The 23,174-nt window shown below is 58.5% G+C and overlaps 1 protein-coding gene across 1 annotated transcript; it reads left to right on the plus strand.

Annotated features, from left to right (window-relative positions):
- ANO7 (anoctamin 7) lies at nt 1-22,840 on the plus strand. Its single transcript, XM_064485399.1, is given in 30 exon segments — nt 1-238; nt 4,169-4,278; nt 4,941-5,048; nt 5,723-5,859; nt 6,778-6,826; nt 7,630-7,749; nt 8,724-8,850; nt 8,853-8,888; nt 10,319-10,365; nt 10,368-10,418; nt 10,898-10,990; nt 12,262-12,342; nt 12,344-12,409; nt 12,471-12,573; nt 12,576-12,607; nt 13,279-13,377; nt 13,469-13,571; nt 14,405-14,538; nt 14,697-14,752; nt 14,824-14,875; nt 14,931-15,096; nt 16,517-16,601; nt 17,679-17,824; nt 19,129-19,289; nt 19,393-19,509; nt 21,325-21,355; nt 21,700-21,796; nt 21,955-22,027; nt 22,500-22,619; nt 22,718-22,840. Coding segments are annotated over 30 exon segments (2,913 nt in total). The 3' UTR covers nt 22,793-22,840.
- Nucleotides 22,841-23,174: the final 334 nt, after the last annotated feature.

The raw sequence follows: 23,174 nt of genomic DNA on the forward strand, positions 1-23,174 counted from the left end.
ATGGCACCTCCTGAGCCAGCGCCAGCACCAGCTGCTGTGCTGGAGGATGGGGTGGGCAAGACACGCCTGGGAGACACAGGAAGGGGTTCCCCAGAGACGGAGCGGCCCACCTCCTCACTCCCCAGCCCACTGCCCCGTCTGCCCCAAGCCACCGACATCTCCCCAGGGGCCTGCAGCCGTGCCCACCTGTGCTCCCCCCGGCCAATGCCACTCCCCACGCAGCACCAGGAAGACCCGTGTGAGAAGTAAACACCCCAAGCTCGAACCCACCAGGATGGTTGTTCTTTAAACAACCACAACAGCAACAAAAACAAACCAGAAAGGAGGTGCTGGTGAAGATGCAGAAAAATCGGGCCCCTCGTGCACCACTGGCGGGAACGCGGGTTGGTGTAGCTGCCGTGGAGGACAGCACGGTGGCTCCCCCCAAATTAAGCCCAGAACTGCCACACGTGATCCAGCAATTCCACTTCTGGGTTTATCCCCGAAAGATTGATGTTGGGCATTTGGGTTGTTTCCTTTTTTTGACTATTGCGATTAATGCAGCGATGAACTCACGTACGAGATTTCGTGTTAATGTGTTCATTTCTCTTGGGCATGAACTGTTGGCTGGAATTTCCAGGTCAAATGGTAACTCAATGTTTCATATTTTGAGGAATCACCAAACTGTGTTTCCAAGAGACTGCGCCATTTTACAAACCGCCAGCCGCATGCGTGGGCTCCAGTTTCTCCACATCCCATCCAACGTCCTCGTTGTCTGTCTTCAGTACAGCCTTCCTGGTGGGTGTGGGGTGGCGTCGCGTTGTGGTTTTGATTTGCGCTCCCCTAACGACTGGCGATACTGAGGGTGTTTTCATGGGCTTATGGCAATTTGTCTCTCTTCTTTAGAGAAATGCCTATGCAAAGTCTTCGCCCGTTTAGAGGTTGGGTTACCTGTCTTTTTGTCGTTGAGTTGGGAAAGGCCTTTGTATGTTCTGGACACGTGCCCCTTACCAGATACACGATTGGCAGATACATTTTTTCCTCCAGTCTGTGCCTTTTCACTTTCTTGATGGCATCCTTTGAAGCAGGTAGGTCTAGATGGGGCTCTAACTTTTGGAGTCCTTTTTAGCAATCTTCTCGTTTACTGCTGTGGTCTTGGTGTCACATCTAAGACATTGTTGCCTAAACCAGGTCATTGAGATTCACAACTACGCTTTCCCCTAAAAAGCTTGACCGTTTCGGTTCTTATATTTAGGTCTGTGATGTTTATCTTAATATCTTAACTCCACTTAGAGTTGGTTTCTGTATGTGACGTGAGGTAGTGGTCCAAATGCGTCCTTTTGCGTGTGGACGTCCACTATTCCCAGCATCATTTGTTGAAATCACGGTTCTTTTCCCATCGATTTGTGCTGGCATCTTTGTTAAAAAATACTCATAAACATATGGGGTTATTTTCAAAATCTCAGACATATTCCATTGACCTGTAAGTCTACCTTTATGCCGGGACCACTCCATCTTGATTATTCTAGCTTCACAGTAAGTATTGAAATCAAACAGTGTGGGTCCTAAAACGTGGTTCTTCTTTTTCAGCGTTGTTTTGGCTGCTTGAGGTCTCCTGCTTTTCCATGTGAACGTTAAACTTGTCCATTTCTGCCCCAGGAAGGCCCGCTAGGGTTTCGACAGGGACTGTGTTGACTCCCCGTCATCCTGGGGGCCCTGCTGTCATAACAGTGTCGGCTTCTGCGCCTCGCACGTGGACTTCTCTACGTCTGTCTAGCACTTCCTCAGCTTATTTCAGCAATATTTGGTACTTTTCAGTATATAAATCTGGCACTTTTTTTGTTAAATTTGCTCGGGTTTTTTTTTTGTTTTTTGGTGTAAATGGGAGTGGTTTTCATTTTATTTGCATCTTGCTCATTGCTGGTGTATAGAAATGCAACTGTTTTTTATGTTAATTCTGTGTCCTGCTAGCTTGCCAAACCTGTTGTTCGTTCTAGCAGTTTTTCTATGTATATTTCTCTCTGTATTTCATGTCATCTGTAAGCAGAGGTGGTTGTCCTTTCCACTCACTGTGTATTCGTCCTTCGTGGTCTGTGCATCCATCCTTGCACACCTGCACTTCCACCTGCGATTATGTCTTTCATGAAGAATTTCCTTTAGTGTTTCCGGTAGAGCAGATGTGCTGGGACAAAATCCCTCAGATTTTGATGGTTTGAGAATGTCTTCATTTAGCCTTCATTTCTGAAGAGCATTTCCACTGGATAAAGAATTCTAGTTTGCAGTATTTCCCCCAACACTTTAAAGACGTCAGTCCACTGTCTTGGCCGCCACTGTTTCAGTTGGGAAAGCCTGTGCCTATATTATTATTGTTCCCCTGAAAAATAATGTGGTTTTTTTTTCTCCTGCTGTTTTTTCCCATTTTATTTTTTATTGAAGTGTAGTTGATTTACAATGATAGTTTCAGGTGTGCAGCAAAGTGATTCAGTTGTGCAGATACATACATATACACACTTTTTCTTTCGCATTCTTTCCCGTTATAGGTTATTGAAAAATACTGAATTTAGTTCTCTGTGCTGGACAGGAGGTCCTTCTTGTTTATCATTTTATATACAGTAGTGTGTCTCTGTTAATCCCAAACTCCTCATTTTTCCCTCCCCTCTTCCCCACTGGTAACGATAGTTTGTTCTCTATGTCCTTTAGACTATTTCTGGTTTGTAAATAAAATTTGTATCTTTTTTTAAGATTTCACGTGTAAGTGATACCATATGCTTCTTGTCTTTCTCTGTCTGACTTACTTCACTTAGAATGACAATCCCTAGGTCCAACCATCTTGCTGCAAATGGCGTTATTTCATTCTTTTTACGGCCGAGTGGTACTCCATTGTATAAATACACCACATCTTCTTTATGCAGTCATCTGTCGACGGGCACTTAGGTGCTTCCATGTCTTGGCTGCTGTAACTAGTGCTGCTTATCCTGCTGTTTTTAAGATCTCGCCTTGTCTTTAACACAGCAAAGCTACGCTATACCATGGTTTTCCTACGTGTCAGTTTTTAAATCCTGTTTGGGGGTCATTGAGCATTTTGATTCTTTGGATTGCTTTCTTCCATCATTTGGAAACATTCATGTTCACAGGTCGCTTCCTTCCTTCTCCCTCCTGGCTCTCAGGTCAGTCTGTTGGCCCTCTGACCGTGACCGTGACTGCCTTGCACCCTGCTCTGCTCTTTCCGTTCCTTTTCCTCTGAGCTTCACTTTCCTACTGGTCTAGCCTTAAGTTTGGCAGCCCTGTCTTCTGTTGAGTCCAGTCTATTATGAAACCTGTCCAACGAGTTCTTAATGTCATACGCTGTGTTCTGCTGTTTCAGAATGTTCATTTGATTCCTTTTCATAAATTCTAATTCTCTCTTGAAATGTTCCAATTGTTACTCAGACCATTTGTTCCATTCTTTACTCCTTTTCCTCTTTTGACTTAATAACTGACATTATTTATAGCCATCTTCTGCTGGCTGTATGGTTCATCTCTGGGTCTGCCTCTGCTCGTTCTGTGAACTTCCCATACAGTGTTGTTTTGTTCTGAAAGGCAGCCAGGTGACCGGCAGGTCGCCTGGGCCTGCTTGAGCTCGGTTCTTTGTGCTGGGACAGGCCCGCTTCAGTTCCGCGCTCCTTCCTAAGGCATGTTTCTTACTCTTACGGTGCAGACCGTGCTCCTGGGGCGCGGGCCCGGGAGCCTCAGCTGGAAAGCCAGGGTGCGCACCAGTCTCCCTCCTTTCTGTCTGGCCGCAGCACCGGGGGTCTCTGTTGTCCACCAGCCCCTTAGCTGCCTCAGTGTGTAAGCAAGCCAGGGCCCAGGGTTTCCTCACAGGCCTGTGGCTCTGGCCCCTCCACGCCCCTCAAGCCCAGGGCCCTTCGCAGCCCCTAGTTCTGACCACTCCTCCCCCAGCAATGCCTTTGCCCCTCTTGGGCTCCATTGTCCTGCCCTGAAGTTTGAAAGATGCCCTTCGGGGGGAAGACCTGAGGTAGGGTCGGCAGCAGGACTGCGCCACCCTGGACAGGACGGGCATGCAGGAGCCTGGGGAGGGGCCTTCCTGGGTAAGCTGCCTGCGGCCGGGCTGCACGCAGAGCAGGCACGTGGGGCTGGTTGTAGGCCCCGGCTCTGCACTCGTTCAGTGACTTGCGACCTTGCCCCACAGGGCCTGAGGGTGTGGCGTCCAGAGCCTTGCAACAGATCAAGCCCCAGAGTCCTGCGGGGGGCCTCCTCCCTGAGCCCCCTACAGCTGCGGAACCACTGACCGCAGGCCAGGTTATGTCCTCCTGCCGAAGCAGGCGTCTGGCCCAGGACGGTCAGGGAACCCCTGAGGCTGAGAATCACTGATTTGGGAAGCAGGTGCACACAGAGAGACAGCAGACCCCGGAAATGAAAGTTCCCCCTCTGGGCTCCGGGAGAGCCTGTCATGTCTGCACACGTGTGCACTGCCATGCCCACCCACGTCTGCACAGCCATGTGCTCACCTCTATCACATGTGCGTAACACCCCCGGATACCTGGTGGCTCGTCGAAGGCCGAGACTGTTCACTGAAGCAGCTGGGTTTACCTCCCACCGAGGTCAGCGTGCTGCAGGCACCGGCGGGGGCGGGGGGCAGCTGGCAGCCTCGCGGTGTCTGTCTGTCCCTCCTTGGCTGACTTCCAAACAGGAGCAGCCCTGACAGTCGACTTCTTGGAGCAGGACCACAGAAGGAACTCGTCATTCATCAAATAGTTTAAAACCAGTGCTGGTCAGTTGCCACCGTGGCTACAGGAAGCCTCTTTTCCTGAGTGTGAAAGGACACACACACTCATGGGCACACATACACATGTGCACACTCACGTGTGCACACAAGTGCATAAAGATGACCACACCTGCGCACACACGCGTGTGCAAGCCCACGTGTGCCCCAGGCTCTCACAGAGCCCCTGTCCCCGCAGCGTGACGTCCAGGATGAGGAGAGTGCGGTGCACTACCTCCTCCTTGGCGCTCCCGGGCCGTGCTCTGCTGTTGGCGCAGAGGACCTGCGTCTGCAGCTGCCCCTGCAGGTACCTGGGGCCTTGTGGCGGGCAGAGAGAGGGCCTGGAGGTGCTCCCATGAGCCAGGGTCCCTCGTGACTGCACCCCATGTCCCAGTGCCACTGCCAGTGCTGGGAAGCCTGGGGACCCCACTCCGTCTCTGCCCCCGCCCTGCACACGGTGCACCAAGAAGCCTCGCTGGCACATCAGATGAGGGGTGGCACCCGTGGTGGCTCGGGAAGGGGGGTAGCAGTGCGGCAGCCAAGGCTCTGAGCTGACCACCTGGACCCCTCCAGGTGCAGACCCCCTCCAGGCCTCCCGTTGAGGGCCAGCTTTGCAGACAGGGGACACGGGGTGGAGGGGCTGTGGCTCCCTGCTGAACTCAGGATGGCAGGCTTGGGGCAGCTCTGCACCCTGTCTGTGGGCTCCCTTGGCCCAGCATGGCCTGGGGCTGGACAAAGAGACAGTCACCACCCCTTTGTCCCTTCTGCCATGAGGGGCTCTGGACATCAAACTGACCAGCAGAGCAGCCCTAGAGTCTGAGGCCCAGAGAGGGGAAGGGGCTTGCCTGGTCTCCCCACAGGGTCTGTAGCATGGCCTGGGGAGGGCGGTGCTATTCCCTCGGCTGGAGCCCTTTCTCCCATTGCCCTGTTTGCAAACCCGCACACCCGACCCCACCGCATGGCGTCTGTGTCCCCTTCCAGGAGCTGCCCAGCCAGGCCTCCAACTGGCTGGCCAGCCCGTTGGAGCAGCTGGGCATCTCCAACATCCTGCTGGAGGAAGTGCCTGATGTGTCCCCCGAGTCATACTCCTGCCAGTTCACAGCCAGTAAGCTGTCCAGGTGAGATGGCCCCGCCCAGCCGGCCGGGCAGACTCACATGGGTCCCAGGCCTGACGAAGAACCAGGGATGAGGAAAGAACAAGCGAGAACTAAAATGTGGGGCTCTCCCCCTAAACGCTCCTTTCCAGAGCTTTTCAACTAGAGGCCATCAGTCCCAGGTATGCAAGCTCTCAATGCACGTCCGCTTCACCTACATGTCATCATATCAGTCAGAACAGGCAGGTTGTGGTGTGGAACAAGCACCCCCCAGCTCAGTGGCTGGACTCAGAGCTCCGCTTCCTGCTCAGCCATGGGTCTGTGGTGGGTGGGCCCAGGAGGGTGGAGGTTCCCTCTCACACAGAAAGTGCAGGTGGCGTGTCCACACTGGCTCCTGGAGGCCCCGCTGGAGACGCCTCTTCCATTGACCTGTTACTGGCCAAAGCAAGTCACACAGCCACAGCCAGCATGCAGGTTAGGGCGGCGTCAGGCCTGGTGGGGACCCGTGTGGGTGACCAGCACCAGAAACTCCCTCGGGGTGTCACTGCCCACGCTGAGAACACCTGCTTTCTGGGCTGGGGGGAAATTCAGCCTTCCTCACTTTTGCCCTACCCCAGGGCTTCCCAAGACTCTGGTGTCCCAGGGAGGGCCTTCGGGTCAACCATCTGGACACGCAGGCCACCATCAGACACCTCCCAGAGAGAGGCCTGTGGCCCCGAGCTCGGAGCTTCAGGGGACACACAGGTGGCCATGGGACCCTCTGCCCAAGCGCGGTCCACTCCTTCTGCCCTGTTGGGGGTTCTGTCGCAGCCAGAGAACCTGCCGTGCACTCCTGCCTCTGGGAAAGAAGAGGCACAACGGGAGCTGCCCGTGCTGCCCAGGGCCTGCAGCCACGGCCCGAGGCATGGGGTAGGCCTGGGCCCAGTGCCCCACACCCTGCAGGGTCCTCGGCAGTGGCGACCTGGACGCCTTCTTCCCCCGCACCCGCAAAGCACCACATTGTGAGCAGGGTCCTGCCGTAAGCCCCGAGCCCTGACCCAGGCCTGAAAGGCTGCAGCCCCAGAAACTCTGCCCCCCGGGAGCAGAGGCCCCCGTGGACACAGGAAGACCTTTCTGCATACTGACCAGAGGGACAGTGTCCCCGGCCGGAGACCCCAAGGTGGGGCCAGAGGCTCAGAGGCCACCCCTCCTCTCTCCACAAGGGGAGCACATCCCCAGGCTGCAAAGGCAGAGCTGGCCCGCGCCTCTCGGGGACCCCAGGGCCCCAGTTGGGTCTCACATTCAAGGGTTTGTGGGACAGACAGCCAAGACCGCTGGGCCAGGGGGCGGGGGGCCCTGTTGGCCAGTGAGGCAGGGAGCCAAGGGCCAGAGCAGACCAGCAGCTGCAGCGGCCCGAGATGGGCAGCGGCTGGGGCAGCGGCTGGGATGGGACTGCCCAGCAGAACCGGCTGCTGACAACCGAAGGCCCAGGCCACGTGGGCTGCCCCACAGGGGCCAGGCCCCCCCAGGACAGGCCTCCAGGTGGAGGCTAACCCCTGCCCAGACCGAGGGTCCATGCAGAGTGGGCTGTGCTTGGCCAGGGCGTGGGTTCAAACCCAGACATGACTGCCATGAGCCAAGGCCTCCCATCTACAAAGAGGGGTTGTGCCATGTGAGCCGGTGACATGAGCAGGACCTGGGTGTGTCTTCACCGCTGTCACCAGGGGCCCCAAGAGGCCACCCAGGGGCTGAGTCCCAAGACAGGAGGGCCGGGATGTCCCTGCCCCGCTGTCACATGACTGGTGCCTTCCCCACCACCCTCAGCTGTTTGAGATCCTGGCCAAGACCCCCTACGGCCACGAGAAAAAAGGCTTGCTTGGGATCGACCAGCTGCTGGGGCAGGCTGTCTTCAGCGCAGCCCTCCCCCTGCACGACGTGAATCCTGGGGCCGGAGGGGCCCAGCTGGGTTGTGGCGGGAGGCTCAGGCTGCCGCCAGAGGGTGAGTGTCTAGATGAGGAGGATCCCAGGTCCTGCCCTCCCACGACGGCAGCTGTGGTCAGAGCGGCAGCTGTGCTGGGGTCAGCAGCACCCCTGTGCGTGACTGGGCCCGGTGTGGCCTGCGGCGCGCCCACCACGGGCCCAGTCTCCCTGGGCGGCTTCCCTCTCGGGGGAGAGGGGGAGGTCTCATGTGCCTGTCACAAAGCGAGGTAAACCGAGGCATCGCCAGGGAGGGGTGCTCACCTCGCCAGCGGCCACAGTACCAGACTCGTCAGCCTTACCATCACCCCTGACAAAATGTCCACCCTCTGGGTCTGGAGGCTGTTGACTCCCCGCCCCTGCAGCCGCCCACCATGAGGCCCTCAGAGCTGCAGGGAGGGGCGACGGGGCCTAAGGGCCCCAGGTCAGCCCCCCCCCCCACTGCTGTGTGACCCTGAGATGCCACCGAGGGGTCAGTGAGGGCGTGCACAGGGAGTGGCCCGGTGCCCACGCACAGCACCCCCTCACCCGGGGGCATGCACTCCCTGCTGGCCGGGGCTGGGACGGCCTGCCCCACTGGCCCGGCCATGGCCAGGGACTGCCAGATCCCTGCCCAGAGACACAGATCCCACTGACCACAGCCACCAGCTCCTCCCAGGGCCACCCTCCAGGCCCCTCCACTGCCCTGGACCTGGAACCTGGGAGCCCCAGGCCAGGGGGTTTAACACAGATGTGCGCTCCTCAGAGGGGCCTTCCTGGACTCCAGCCCCCAGCCTGACCCTTTTGTCCTCAGCAGTCCTGAGTCCCGGGGTTTGTCTGGCTGTCCGCCCATGCTGGGGGTGCTGAAGCCCCCAAACCTAGAATGGTGTCTGTTGGGGGAGGATGCCCGGACCAGCCTCAGATCTCCCTGCCCGACGGCTTCTTGTCCCCAGGGCCCCTTGGTGGCGCCCCTAGAGAGTCCGTGGGCTCTGGGCCTCAGCCAGCAGCAGGTGCTGCTCCAGCGCTGGGCCCGCGGGCACCAGTGGAACGAGTAGCAGCCTCTGGACCAGGTGCGCCGGTGCCTGGGGAGAAGATGGCTGCCCGCTTCACCTGGCTCGGTGAGTCCCGTGCCCCTCAGGGACTCCTGGGCCCCCAGCTTGGTCTTCTGGGTAACAGTCTGCTAACCGATGTCCCCAGGAGGGGAGCCATGCATGGGGCTCAGCCACTGGCCACACCAACCCCTCCTAGGCCAGCGTTCCCTGGCTCCTGCCCAGCCGTCTGGCCTCAATAAGGTACCCGAGCTCTGTGACCTTTTGGGGCCCTCGTAATGCTCTGGTGCGGGTCTGGGAACCCCTTTCTGCAAGCGAGAGCCCCTTTCAACCCCAGTCCTCAATGTCCCTGGTCCAGCAGACATGTCCAGTGAAGTCCTGGGCCACCCCAGGAACTCCTGGCACAGCGGAGGTCACCCTGCCCAAGGCCCAGGGGTCTACTGTCTCCCCTCCTCAAGACAGGTTCGCACCTCTGGGATGGCCGTCTGCTCTGGGCAGCCCCAGGCTCCTTGACTTCCTCACAGCCTCCACCTCCCCCGAGTTCTGTGCCCCAGTCACCTGAAGTCCTGTCTTGCCCCCAAAGACAGCAAGTGTGCCCGCCCTCCCTGGGCCTGTGCACTCATGCATGCACATCTCCGTTCAAACTGTGAGCCATGTCGGGGTGCTGTGCGAGGCAGGGGGTCCTGCTCTTGTGGAGTGCCCCAGCCCTGGGTGACACAGAAAGGGAGGCCATCCACAACCGCTGTGGACCTGGACGGGGTGGAGGGCTGCCACGCAGGGTGCGCAGGGCCAGAGCACTGATGCCCAAGGCACAGCCCACGTGCGCAAGGACTTGGGGCTCCTTCCTGGGGCCGGGGAGGAGCAGGGCCCCGGGACAGCAAGGCCAGGTGCAGGCCATGGACGGCCGATGGGTGGGGTCCTTGGCTGGGTTCTAGACAGACTTGCATTTTATAGAAGTCACTGGCCAATGCAGGGGAGACAGGACACCAGGCTGGGATGGACCTGGGCTAGACCTTTGGGAGGCAGACAGGGTGCACACTTGAGGGACTGGGGGGCACCTTAGGACCTGGCCATGGTGCGGCTGGGTGCAGAGCTGGAGGCATCCCGAATGACCCCCAGGCTCCCAGAACTGGGAATGGGTGGGCGATATGCCTGTCAAAGAGGGGACACCCACCCCAGGAGTTGGTTGGAGGCAGACAGGGCTCAGGAAAGGGGTGTCCAGGGGGCAAGAAGCACCCTGGGCAGAGCCCTTGGGTTTGGTGCCCAGGTCAGCATGGTGGGAGGGCCAGAGGCCAGGAGGGAGGAGTTGTACCCAGAGCTGCCAGGGGACACCCCTGAGGACCAGTCCCCTCAGTTTCCTCCTAGAAGACTCAGCATTGGCTGAGTGTGCTCCCTGGAGGAGAAATGCGGCTGTGGAGACCCCCACCTCAGGCTCAGCCCAGCATTGGGGGCACAGGCCACCGGGTCCCTGACAGCTGACCCCAGTGCCCCCTCTGCAGGGCTCTACACAGGCTGGCTCCTGCCAGCAGCAGTGGTGGGCACACTGGTGTGGTGTTCCTGGCGGGCTGTTTCATGGTGTTCTCAGGCACACCTACATAAGTGTCCTCTCCCCTCAGCTCCCAGGCCTTCCCGGTGTCTCCTGAGGTGGGTGTGCAGTCAGAGGGACCCCCAGGTGCCAGGCCCTGTGCAGAGCTGGGGACAGAGGTGCACACTGAGTGCACCCCTGCCCACAGGGTGTCACGGGGGGCCCTGTGAACTTGGCTGGAAGGCTGACAGGTAGACCGGCTGTTCCCAGGTGGACACAGGTGGACAGGTGTGCCCCCGGACTGACAGGGGGACAGGTATACTCTCAGGCTAGTGTCACTGGCACTCGTCCTTGCTTCTTACAATAGTGTAAGCTTTTTTTATAAATAAATGACTGGTTTGCGTTTTACCCTATTATGGAGCTGAAATTTCAAAAAGTTACCTAAAAAATTATCATTGTGTACATTTTTAAAAGAAGTGCTGGGGAGGGAGAGGGCAAGGGGAGGGCAGGCCCTCCATGGCGCCCACAGCACGCCCCCACCGCCCTGAGGCAGGAGCTGTGTGGCAGCGGGGACAGCTTCGAGACGTGCCTGCTCTGCCATGACTGCCCCTTCTGGCTGCTCTCCAGCACCTGTGCCCTGGTCCAGGCACGAGGGGGCCAAGGTGAGAGCGGCAGCTCCCCCGGGGTCGGGTCCTGCCCTGCCTGCACCCCCTGCTCGGTCCCCGTCAAAGGCAAGCCCCCTGTGAGTGACGTAACCCCCACGGCACCATGCCCCCCCAACCCCGGGCCACGACTGGCCAGCACGGCGCGGCGCTCAGCGGAGGGCCTGCGCCAGGAGACGCCCGCTCCTCACTCTCCTATGACTGTGCTATTGCGTGTGGCTGGCCAAGGTCAGCTGGGGGCCCAGGGCAGGCAGACCTCTCGGGCACAGACGGGCTGCGCAGAGCTCCCAACTCAAGAGGCCGGGACGGGCGGCTCCCTGGAGTCCTTGAGCCCCGTGCACCGTGGGGTGTGTCGTCGTCTCCATGGGAACAGCAGCCTTGCCAGCATGCACCACACACAAGCCTGGAGCCCTGGTGCCAGGACGGAACCACAGACAGACGCCCCTCTGCTGCCCTCCTGGGGACCTAGGCCTGCTGTAACACATTGTCACACAAGGGGGGCCTTAGCACAACAAAGCGGTCTTCTCACAATTCTGAAGGTCAGAGTCTAACACTGAGGTGGTGGCAGGGCTGGTTTCTTCTGGAAAACCGGGTCCGTGATGCCCCCCTGGTTCCTGGTAGCCGCCAGGAATCCTCCTGTTCCCTGGTCCAGGGCTGCATCACTCCCACTGCTGCTTCCATCTTCGTGTGGCCCCTCCCTCGATGTGTCTCTGTGTCTGTTTCCTCTTCTGTGTCATTGGTTTTCGACCCTCCCCTAATCCAGGGTGCGCTCATCTAGAGAGCCTTATCCTAATTACACATGCAGAGGCCCTCCTTCCAAATAGCATTATATTCTGAGGTCCCAGGTGGACACATCTTTGGGGAGCCCATAATTCAATTCACTACAGTCCGCCCTCTGGCCCCCAAAACTTCATATCCATCCATGTGCAAAATACATTCACCCCCAACCCAGTGTCCCTGAAGTCTCACCCACTGCAGCATCAACTCTAGGTCCAAAATCTCACCTAGATACCGACAACTCAGAAGTCTCAAATTTCATCTGCATCATCTAAGTCAGGTGCGGGTGGGACTGGCTATGGGCCCTCCTGGGGCGACATCTTCTCTACCTGTGCTAGGGAACAAGTCACCTGCTGCCGAAACACAATGATGGGCAGGCACAGGCCAGGTGTGGCCACCCCCAAAGGGAGGACGGGGAGGGAGTGCAGGGGCCTCCAGCCCCGATTGAGCCGGAACCCCCCCCCCGCCCCGCCCGCAGGCTGGCCAGCCCTTGGACCACGACCATGGTGGCACCGTCTTCTTCAGCCTGTTCGTGGTGCTGTGGGCCATGTCCTCCTGGGATGCTGGAGTGCAAGAGCATCATGCAGGCCCACCCCTGGGGCTGCTCCAACCGTGAGGACATCGAGGTGGGCGGTCCCCTGGCGCTCATGGAGCGCTCACCCCCGCTGAGCACCGGCTTCCCTCCAGGAGAGGCCGTGGCCTCAGGTGGCCGCCTCAGCTCCCACAACAGCCCTGAGCCCCACCGCTGGTGAGGACGAGCCCTGCTTCCCCAAGAGGAGCCGCCTGCGCCGGTGCTGGCCGGCTCCGTGGTGGTCATGATGATGGTGAGGGGTCGCCACTGCCCTCCCTGCCCCCCCATGCCTCTGTCCTCCTGAGCCTCAGGGGGCAGCTTGTGTCCTCCTTCCCACCCCCCTCATGCTTCCTCTGGGAGCCACAAGACCCTTGCTGTCACCAGAAAGGCCCCCGTTATCTGGGCTCCAGGGAGGGGGAAAAGCCTGCGGCCAAGTTAGGGGTCCGGGTGTTAAGAGGTGGGTGTGTGCTGGACAGAGGCCTCTGGGAAGGCTTCCCCAGCTGTGGGCTTGGGCGTCCTTCAAGATGGGGGGGCAATCCCAGCACAGGGGCCCCTCACACCCTGCCTTGCCCTCCAGCCCTAGAGGCTTCCTAACTGACCCACTCCCTCCCCTTCCAAGATGTCAGGAATTCCCCGTTTGGGGCTGGTGAGCCAGTGGGGTGGGTTCTCTAGCACCTGGGGCTAACAATGCATAGGGGCCCTTTGACACCCAAATGTCACCCACCTCTAATTCTAAATGACCACCCCTCCCCACCTCTCCCTGCCCACCATGCCGCACTGCCCCGCAACCCCAGCAAGAGGAGGCACAGAGCACAGCCTGGTCTAGACACGCAGCAGTGGTGGTACTGCTGTGGGGGCTGTGGCCTGAGGGTGCTGGGGTGCCGGGACAGCAGCACAGCGGCTCAGGCATCTGGCTGCCCGCAGGTGGCCATGGTGGTCATGTGCCTGGTGTCCGTCATCCTCTACAGGGCCATCCTGGCCATCCTGGTGTCCAGGTCAAACAACACCCTCCTCGCAGCCTGGGTGAGCTTCCACTGTCTGCTCCTGCTGAGTGGGTGGGGCTGTGGTCCCCCCACCCCCTGTCACCCTGCTCTGACCTGCCATCTCCCCTCAGTCGTCATGCATCGCCAGCCTCATGGGGTCCATCCTGAACCTCGTCTTCACCCTCATCCTCTCCAAGACCTACGTGGCCCTGGCCCATGTCCTGACAAAATGGGGTGAGTGCCGAGGCTGGCTGGGCACTGACCCAGCCCAGCTGCATCACATCAGAACACGACTTTTTTCATGTCTGAATGAGGCCCAGATGGGACATGTCACATCCACTGCCAAAAGTCCCTCCAATAGCAGTGAGCAGGGCCTCGATGGCGGGAGAGGAAGTGGCCCTCCTGGGTACTCCAGGCCTCACCCTGGGTCAACAGGAGTCCTTGCCCCTCGCAGGTGAGTCCTCTCTTTCCCCCTCTTTGCCTGCCTCTCCACACCTTCCTCGGACCCCTTTCCATTTCCTAAGGACAAGTGCTGATGAGCCAATCCATCCATCCCACAAACTGCAGTCCTGGTCTAGGAGAGGGACAGAGCTCAGAGCACACCTAGGAAGGAGGGTGTGCAGACAAAATGGAGGCAGGGAGTGGGAGGTGGGTGGGTGCCCAGGGAGAGGCTCCAGGTGAGGGGACCCAGGGACAGGGCCCTGGGGGAGCCACTCAGTGTTCCTGCAAGTGGGGCTGTGTCCCCCTTTTCTGGCCTCAGGTGCTACCTCCGGTTAACCTTTGATGCTCCCACCTCCATCTCAGCACCTGCTTCCTGGGCACCTCCACCGCCCAGGCCCCCACAGCTATGCCCTGTCTGCCCCCCTGAGCTACATCATATGACTTCCTAGAGTCTCTTGCCCAGTTCCTCCTTTACCGACAGAACGTTTTTAGATGGCTTTGAAGTAAGAAATCCAGGAATTCCACACGTTGCCCCTTCTTGAAAGAATTTCTTTAAAATATCCGGGCCTTTCCCCCATCTCTGCATGGGTGAGGTGGTCTTACGACGGGATCTCGCTGTGCCACAGAGATGCATCGGACCCAGACCAAGTTCGAGGACGCCTTCCCCCTCAAGGTGTTCATCAACTTCTGCTGCTCGCTCGTCTGCATCGCCTTCTGCAAGGGCAGGTCGGCGCCCTGGGCCCCGCCCTCGGAGCGACCCGCCCTGCCCCCGCCCCACGCTACATCCCGCCCCGCCCCTCCACGGCCTATCCGGCCACGCCCCCACACCTCGGCCACGCCCTACCCGCGCGACCCGCCTTGGCCACGCCCCCACACCGCCGGGCCACCCCCCTCACCTCCTGTCTCCGCCCACCCCAGGCTCCGCCCCGCTTCGCGCTTCGCCAGGTGGTCTCCGGGTGGCCGCGGGAGCACAGGTGCGGCGGGCTCGGCCCGACGCCAGGCGGGGCTGGTCACGCGCTGCCTCGGGACGTTGATTCTCCCCCAGGTTCGTGGGCTATCCGGGCAACGGCCACATCCTGCTTGGGGTCCGCAACCAGGCGGGGAGCCCGCGGAGACCGGCCCTAGCCGTTGGCGGCTCTTCCTGCCCCCTAGGCTGCCACACCGGCCTCCTCACACGGCTCCTGCCCCCTCGCAGCCGTCCACAAAACACTCACAATCCGCGTGTCCCCAGTGGCCCCCGATTCCCACCTGAGCGGAGCTCCAGTCATCGGGGTGGACCGTGAGGCAATGCCGCTGCCGCGAACTCGGCTGGCACACTGTGCGTGCAGGGGCTGGCGGCCCTCCCGGGGCTCAGCGTCTCCCGGGCTGGCCCCCTCCACTCCCGCCAGCACAGCAGGCTCCCTTGCGTGGCCCAGCAGCTCTGAGAGCCAGGTGTGAGCCTGCTTTTTCAGGAAGCAGAAGCTGCTTCTGTGCAGAACGAAGCATCACTGTGGGGGGAGTGCCCCCAAAGCTGACCCCAACAGACTGGAGTGCGCATAATTGGTGTGGGTGTCACCCCGGGAAGCACGCAAAGGGAGGAGGATGGCAGGAGGAGGTGCACCTGCGAGTACTTAAGTGCGGGGCCGCTGTTGAGGACATGTGGGCTCAACCCTGCCCAGACTCTCTGAGACACTGTAGAAAACCCCCCAAATTGTCCCTGTTCATCTGGTTCCTCACTGGCTGAGGGCCACGCTCGCCCTGAGGCAGCATGAGTGGCTGTGTCTGGAAGAGTCCACAAGTGGCCTCTGGGCTTGGCCAAGGGGACACAGGTGGGGATCCAACAGCTCCTGCTGAGCACCTCACCTCAAAGACCCTCTTCTCCTTTTTGATGGAGAAGGAGGGAGAACAGCAACCTCCCATGGGTCTGGGCTTGACCCAGCCTGACAGCTGCCTGCAGAGTGGCTGCCCCCAAGGGACACTCTCCATTTTCCCACAAGAGGGGAGGGGCTTTCTAGGGACAGGGCAGGTGGGACCACAACTCAGGGCCATTACTGCATACGACGCACATCAGTCCGGCAGCCTTCAGTTATCAGGGGGAAAAGTTCCCAACTCAAAGTGGCTTAAGCAAAAACGAGTTTCATTGGCTCCCGTATTGGAAACACAGGGCCCTGTGGGCTCAGGTATGGCTAGATCCAGGTGTTTAAACAATGTTGCGCTGCTTTCCCCAGCATTGGCTGTGCTCTCGGACATGTTCTCCTCACCTGGTAGGGAAGACATCCTGCAGTGTGGGTTGACATCCCAATAGCATTGGATGACACCCTTTAACTTTGTACCCCCTTGCAAGGCATGCTGTCTCTAGAGCTCTCCCTAAAAGCCCGGGCCCATCCCTCACTGGCTTGATCAAGTCACTGTTGAGGCCTGCATCTTGGGTCCTCTCTTGAGCCAGAGGCTAGGCTTGACCCCATGTTGGTTCCCAAAAAGAACCTAGGGTGCCATACGATAGTGCCTCTGGTCACTCCCATGCACAGTCTGCCAGTTGGTCCTGGGGAAGACTTGGGGAGGGGGCTTGAGTGAGATAGGGAAGGGGGAGGAAGGCGGGAGGGTTTTGGCCATCCTCAAGGTGCCTGTGGCATGTCTGAAAGGGCGATGAGGGCATGGCGGGGGCCACCTTTGAGGCCCAGAGACAGCTGGGTGGACATGAGGCTGGTCCCTCCCACAAGCTAATCTGAGGCCCTGATGCTGCAGTGTGTGGCTTGGAGGCTGCCTCACTGAGTTGGCACAGGAGCTCCTGGTCATCACAGTGGGCAAGCAGATCATCAACAACGTGCAAGAGATTCTTGTTCCATGACTCACCCACCCCACCCCGCCCTGGGAAGCATCCAGGGACCGTGGGACCCGGGAATGTCTGGGGCAGCAGCCCCGGTCCAGCCCCAGCTGGGAGAAGAGGTTGGACAGAAGGAAGGTCTGGCCCCTTGTGGACCTCAGCAACTCACGTGCAGTGTCGGGGAGGCTCTGCCCCAGCCACCTGCCCCGCAGGATCTATGATGCCCCCACCCTACAGAGTTGCTGCAGACACTTACTGAGTTCTCTCGCCCCGGGGATAACTTTGGAGGGGAGGAAGCCTGGGTTCCTGGGCCCTGTCCCATCCATGCCAGTCCATCCTGTCTGCAGCCTGCTGTGGATGGACCAGGGAGTTTTTTGGCCCCAACACAACACTAGAGGGAGGAGCAAGGGGAGGCCCCTGGTTTCACCTGCCCTAACAGAAATACCCAGACCACTGGGGTCCCATCTCCCCAGTGCCACCCACTGGCACCACTGTGGCCCCAGTCAAGGCAACTGGGACCCTGTCCTAGGCCAGAGCCTTCAATGGCCTGCCCAGGCGTGGTTTCTTATCCGGCCCGAGGCTGGACGCCCTCCACCATCTCTCTCCACACCTGATCTCTTGTGATGGCAGCTCCTTGGCGACTCCCCCGGGGAACCACAGACGGTAGCTGTGGGACCTTGGCCAAGCCATGTGCCTTCACCGGGCATGGCCCTGACTCTCAGGGCAGGTGGTGTTGGGAAGCTGAGTTCAGGATACCAAAGTGCAGGGTGTTGCTGGACGAGCGGCAGCATGGGGAAGCAATACCACGAGCCCCACTGTCCTCATCTACTCCCTCCCTCCCTCCCAAGCTTGACACAGCTCTTGACATCTCTTTGCAGTTTCCAGGAGGGATCAGTTGTCCCCAGATCTCCTGTGAGTGAGGCAGACTTTCCTGAGGGCACTGCAGGGTTGCTGGGGGAGGTGATGCCAAAGCGTCGCCCCTCGCTCTGCCTACCCAGTGGCCCCAGGCCCTCCTCCTCCTGGTGCCCTTTACTTGCAGGGTGCCCAGGACCCAACTTGTTAGAACGGGGGCATTTCCCTGGGTGCTCTGTCTCCAGGAAGCTAGAGGACTGGTGGCAGAAATTCTGGCTCCGCTCCAAGAAGAGGAGGGTGGGGGCTTCCATGGTGGCTGGCTAGGTGCCCTGGGAGGCGGACTACAAACTTCTACCCTGCGAGGACCTGTTTGACGAATACCTAGGGATGGGTAGGCGCCCTGGTGGTGGCGGCAGCCGTGGCTATCACCGTGGGTGGGAGGGGCAGCCACACACCCGAAAGGCTTTCAGCCTCAGCATTCCTGTCTTCATCTACCTTGAAGCATGATTGTGGGGGTGAGCATGACAGAGGTTCCCTGGTGGAGTAAGGCCCACAAAGATCAGGAAAGGAGTTGAGGGGGCCAGAGTGGGGAGTGCTCAAGAAAGGTTGGCTGAGGGCAGCAAGGGGCGGCACCCTGGGCACAAGGGTTTGGAAAAGGACCTGGGGCCAGTTGATGGGGCTCTCTTGCAGTGGCCTTAATCTCCCCTACCCAGGAAAGCCTGGGCCAGAGCCTCCTGTAGGGAGTGAGAAGTGGGGTGCTCAGGCCCTGGGGGCTAAGGAACCCCGAGAGGCAAGGCTACACCTGGGAGGCGATAGGCCTGGGGAGTTGATATTCTCTAGACAGTTTCTCGATGCCCACACTCTTGGCTGACCCTCAGCACGTGTTCTTGCCAGGTAGGGGCTGTTCCCCACATGGGGCAATTGCACTTTTTGAGGGCAGGGTCTGTGCCCAGTGTAGACACCAGTCCCTGCAGCCAGGGCCTTACTCTTTGATAACAGAGGAGAAAGAATGATGGCACACTCTTAATCTAAAGGGCTGCACCTAAGCCAATGCATTGCTCTGAGCTCCCTGGCAGCCAAAGCAAAAAGGGTGACAGGAGCTGCATAGTTCTATGGATGACAGGGGGCAGAAGAGTTCACAGGGGAGAGACACGCTTTTCCCTGATAACGTGCATGGGGTGGACCTTGTGTCTCCACTCCATTGGACAACAGGCAATGGGACCTGATGCTTTCCTTAGGAATTTTACGTCCTTTCAAGGAGCCATTTCCTAAAATCAGCCCTAATGTCGGAAGCAGGTTCTGTTGCCGCTCCTGCCAGGAGCCCACAGGGTGGGCCAAGCACTGGAGAGGACAGTTACATAGGGAGGCTGAATGTCCAGCCAGAAACGCATCCAGCTCTGTGAGAGCAGTCAGGGGAGGCTTCCTGAGGGAAGGGGCCCTGCAGCTACGTCTGCAGGATGAGCAAGAGCAGGAGGAGGAGTGACCAGAGGCTGGGACCCTGCTGATGGGCAGGGGTGCCCCCAGGGGCTCCCGGAAAAGCGATGTCAGGGTTTACGGTGGGCACTGTTGGCCATCGGTTGCAGGCGCGGGTGGCCCTTACCACCAGCTGAAACCGGGCGGGCAGGAGTCGTGGTTCGCGGGCCGCGGCCGGCGGAGGGTCCTGGCGGTGGGTGATACTGTTCCCGTCCGCCGCAGCGCTGCAGCGCGGCTGCATCACCATCTTCGTGGCCGCCCGCCCGCTCCCGCCGCTCTTCGCTCCGCTCAACAACTGGGTGGACGCGCTCAGGTTCGTCTGCGAGCGCGGCGTCTGGGTTCACGTCCTGGCGGGCGTCACGCACCTGGCGGTCACCGGCAACGTGAGCGCGCTGGGGCGGGGTCCGGGGGGCGGGGCCCGCGGGGCGGGGCCCGGCGACTGCGCGGGGTCGGGCGGGGAGGGGCGCTGACCCGCCGACCGCCCAGGCCTCCCTGCTGGCCTTGTTGTGCGACTTCCCGCCGCGCGCCCCCTCCGGCCGGACCAGCGCCCGTGCCCTGCCCCGCTGCGTCAGGTTCACGCTGGCGCGCACACCCCGCGTGCAGGTGAGGCGGGCGGGGTGCGGCCCGGGGACGCGAGGAGCCGCGGGCGGGGCGGGACGGGGCGGGACGGGGCGGGGCTCGGGGGGGGGAGGGCGAGGACGGGGGCACAGCCTGCGGGACCCGCGCCCCTTTTCCCGCCTCGGGGACCCCGCCGTGCGGGGACCCCGGGGACCGCGGTGGTGCGGGCGGGGGCCGTGATTACCAGCCCCGTTCTTTTCATGGGTCCAGGCTTCTTTCCTTTTCCTGTTTCTTTCTGAGTCAGTTCTGGTACTTACTTGCTCACAGAAAACTGTTTCAAATGAGCTTCAGGGCGCAGTGACACAAACGTACGCTTCATACTCTCTTACGATTTTCTTAGGCTCTCCTGTTCTTGTAGCTGTGGCCCTACTTTCTTTCTTTCCAGATAGTTTCTATCCTTTCTTTCCTCTTAAAAAGCAATTTTCTGGAGTTGACTCATTTGTTTTCAGACTTTCTTGGGCTTTAATAAACAAATTGTTGTCTATGCATTTATTTGAATGTACTGCTTAAAACCTCCATTCCACTTAATACTTCTTTCCTTCACTTCTGGAATATTTCGTCACTCCAATTGTGATTTTCCTATTTATCCATTAATTATTTAGAAGACTAAGTTCTCAAACAGGCGGAGTTTCTCCTTTTCACTACTTAAAACACCATTAATGTAGGAATCTTTCCATCTGGCCTTAATGACGCTTCAGCTATAAATCTTTTCCTTTCTGATTGGCGCTGAGGTAACTTTTATATCAAAATTTCCACTTCTAGATCATTCTTGGTAAATTGTATCCTTGTTTTGACTCATCCGTGTCCTCTAGTTTTAAAATACTTGTGATTTACATTGTATTTTTTTTTTTACTGGAGAGAACAGTTATTTACCATCAGAATAATTAATCTATGATAGTCATGAAAATGTTAGTGTTTAATTCCTGGTGTTACATGAGTCACTGAAGAATGAATCATTAGAAGGTTTTCAACTTGGAAAACACTGATATGCTACCCAAAAAAAATCATTGACTTTGGTCTGAATTACTTGGGGGGGGGGAGTTGATGTGATGTAAGTCTCTCATTCGATGAGTCTTCCTTTATGATCTGGTCACAATAGACTTTTGCATGTTTCAGGTGAGCCTAGGATCTTTATTGATTTTGGAGCAAGGTTCTACACATATCCACTACGTCAGCCTTCTTAATTTCAACTTTACTATTAGAAAAACACACCAAAACATTTTCAGTCATTTGTGAATCCCAACTCTTTGGTATATTTTATTAACATCTGTGGCTACACTAGCTTCTTAGGCATTGCTGTCCCTCTGGGTTCGTTTTTCTTCTTTCTGAAGTTGATCCTTTAGTAGCTCTTACAGGAATGGTGTGGCTGGTGAACTCGTATGTATGTTCGTTTTTACATGTCTGAAAATATTTCCATCTTTGTTCTCCAAGTAGCAGGTATGAAATTCTGGGTTAAGGGATATTTTCCCTAGGCTCCTTCTAAATATTACTCTTTTGTGACCTGGCTTTTCTTGCCAGAGGCATTTGTAGCATTTAAGTTTTTTCTCATTTCCTTTGATCCGCATCACCAACAGATTTGGTTCTTTTCAGAAGTTTCTCGCTGAGACTCAGAATGTGCTTTTGCTCTGGAGTGATGTCTTCTTCTTTTGTTCTAGAAACAACTCATTTTATTCCTTCAAACAGGCTTCTCCACACTCCCAGCCTCCCTTCCAGAAGTCTCTGTCTGCTGGGGCCTCCTCATGTCTCCACCTGTCTGGAGTGCTTTTGCCTTTCGATCTCTGTGGCCCTCTGTGCATGCAGGGCGACTTCATGACTGCCCCCGGCTCCCATGGTGCTCTGCTGTGTCTAGTTAGCCACTTAAAGTTTACCCTCCTCGCTGAGGAGTTTTTCTCAATGATGGTATTTTTTATTTTCAAGATTTTTGGGTTTTTTCTTTTCTTGCAAACTTGGTCCCGGTAATGCTTTCCAAGGAGTGCAACGTGTAAGTTTATGGCACAAAATGGAACGTCACACCTTCCCGCAACACGGAACAGCAGCAAAGCCCAATGTCACGCTTGTGACAGTTGGGCAGCTCACTGGGCAGGCGGGTGGGCAGTGTCTGGCAGAGTGGCCGCTGGTCCCATGAAGACACACTTTCATGGTTTAAGTGGGTTGACATTACCTGTTGGAGCACAGACTTATGGGACTGTCACACCTACCGGATAATGAGGCATTTGCCACTGTGGGGCTCAGTTACAGTCCAGCCCATCTACCTGTTTGAAACCCCAACAAGGTAAAGCTGAAGGTGCTGTCAGAGCAGCCTGTTTGGGAACACTGTCCACTTCACACACCCTCAATGGTGAGCCAGGCCCAGAATCTCAGGACGGGTGAGGGAGGAGGCGGGGAAGCTGAGAGGTGCATCTGGCGCCCTGAGCCCCACATCCCCTGCAGGTGCCAGGCTTTCAGGGAGGATGAGGGACACCGTTCCCCGGCCATCTGCCTGGCCTTCGTCATCGTGTGTGAGGTACCGAGGCACCTCTCAGCTCCTCCGCCGATGTCCCCCACTGGCGCTCGTGGCCTCAGCGCGGTGGTCCCCACCCCCACAGTGCTTTGCCTGACCTCACCGTGTGGTGTGTGGGGGTCGGCATGACCGAGGGCGCGGGGCCCAGTGCTGACTGTTCTGTCACCTGGGTCAGCTCACAGCTCTTCGCAGGTTCATTTCCCTGCTGGCCTCTGTCGCCCACTGTGTGGACATCAGAATGCTCTGGGCGCTGCAGAGCATCCCACTGGAGCTGGGGTGGTCTCTGGCCGGTCTCTGGCCATGGCCTCTGCCTCTTCCAGGAGTTTCCTTTTCTGTACTGATGCTTGCTGTCCAGCTCAGCCCACACCTGGGGAGCAGGTGCCCACCCCTGGCCCCATGAAGGCCACTCAGGGCACTTGTTTTGCCAAGGGGTGGGGGTGCCCTCTCCCACCACTCACACCAGCCCTGCTCCCAGCACGTGGTGTCCTCCACCAGCCGGGTCCTCGACCTTGTGGTCCCCGACATCCCTGAGTCTGTGGAGATCGAGGTGAAATGGGAGTGCTACTTGGCCGAGCAGGCGCTGGCCGAGAGCGAGGTGAGTGCCGGCCCCAGCCTGGCGCCCTGCTGCCATCCCAAGGGAGTGAGGAGTCCGTCCAACCACTCTCCTCCTCCTCTGCCCTTTCCTGGAAACAGGCTCTTTTTGGACCAGACGGAGGTAAAGTGGACCAGCCCTCAGGCTCAGAGGTGAGTCTGGGCCCACAAGCCTAGGCTGCCAGGAGCCAGCCAACAGGGCCTCCCCAGCGCCCTCCCTCCAAGGCCACAGGGTTCACCGGAGAGCCAGCAGCTGAGGGGCCTGGAGCCAAGCCCAGCTGGGGGCAGAGGGATGCGGAGCAGTCCGAGGCTTACCCGCGGAGAGGCCACAGCCCAGGCCCTGGCCCTCTGGCCCAGGGTTGCCAGGCCCTTGGCCGCCTCAGGCCTCTGCTCCTGTGCCCTGTCCCAGGTCCTGTGGGAGTCCCCAAGGCCAGCTGACTACAGCAGCACCACCTGAGGGCTGGGGCACACCGTGCCCAGGGGGGCCAGGGGTATCCCGCACCCGCGGCTTGTGGGGTAGCTGCCCCGTGCCATCCCCTCTCCAGTCTCCTGACTCCTG

This window comes from Camelus dromedarius, chromosome 4 (genome assembly GCF_036321535.1).
Source record: "Camelus dromedarius isolate mCamDro1 chromosome 4, mCamDro1.pat, whole genome shotgun sequence".
NCBI classification, from domain to species: Eukaryota; Metazoa; Chordata; class Mammalia; order Artiodactyla; family Camelidae; genus Camelus; species Camelus dromedarius.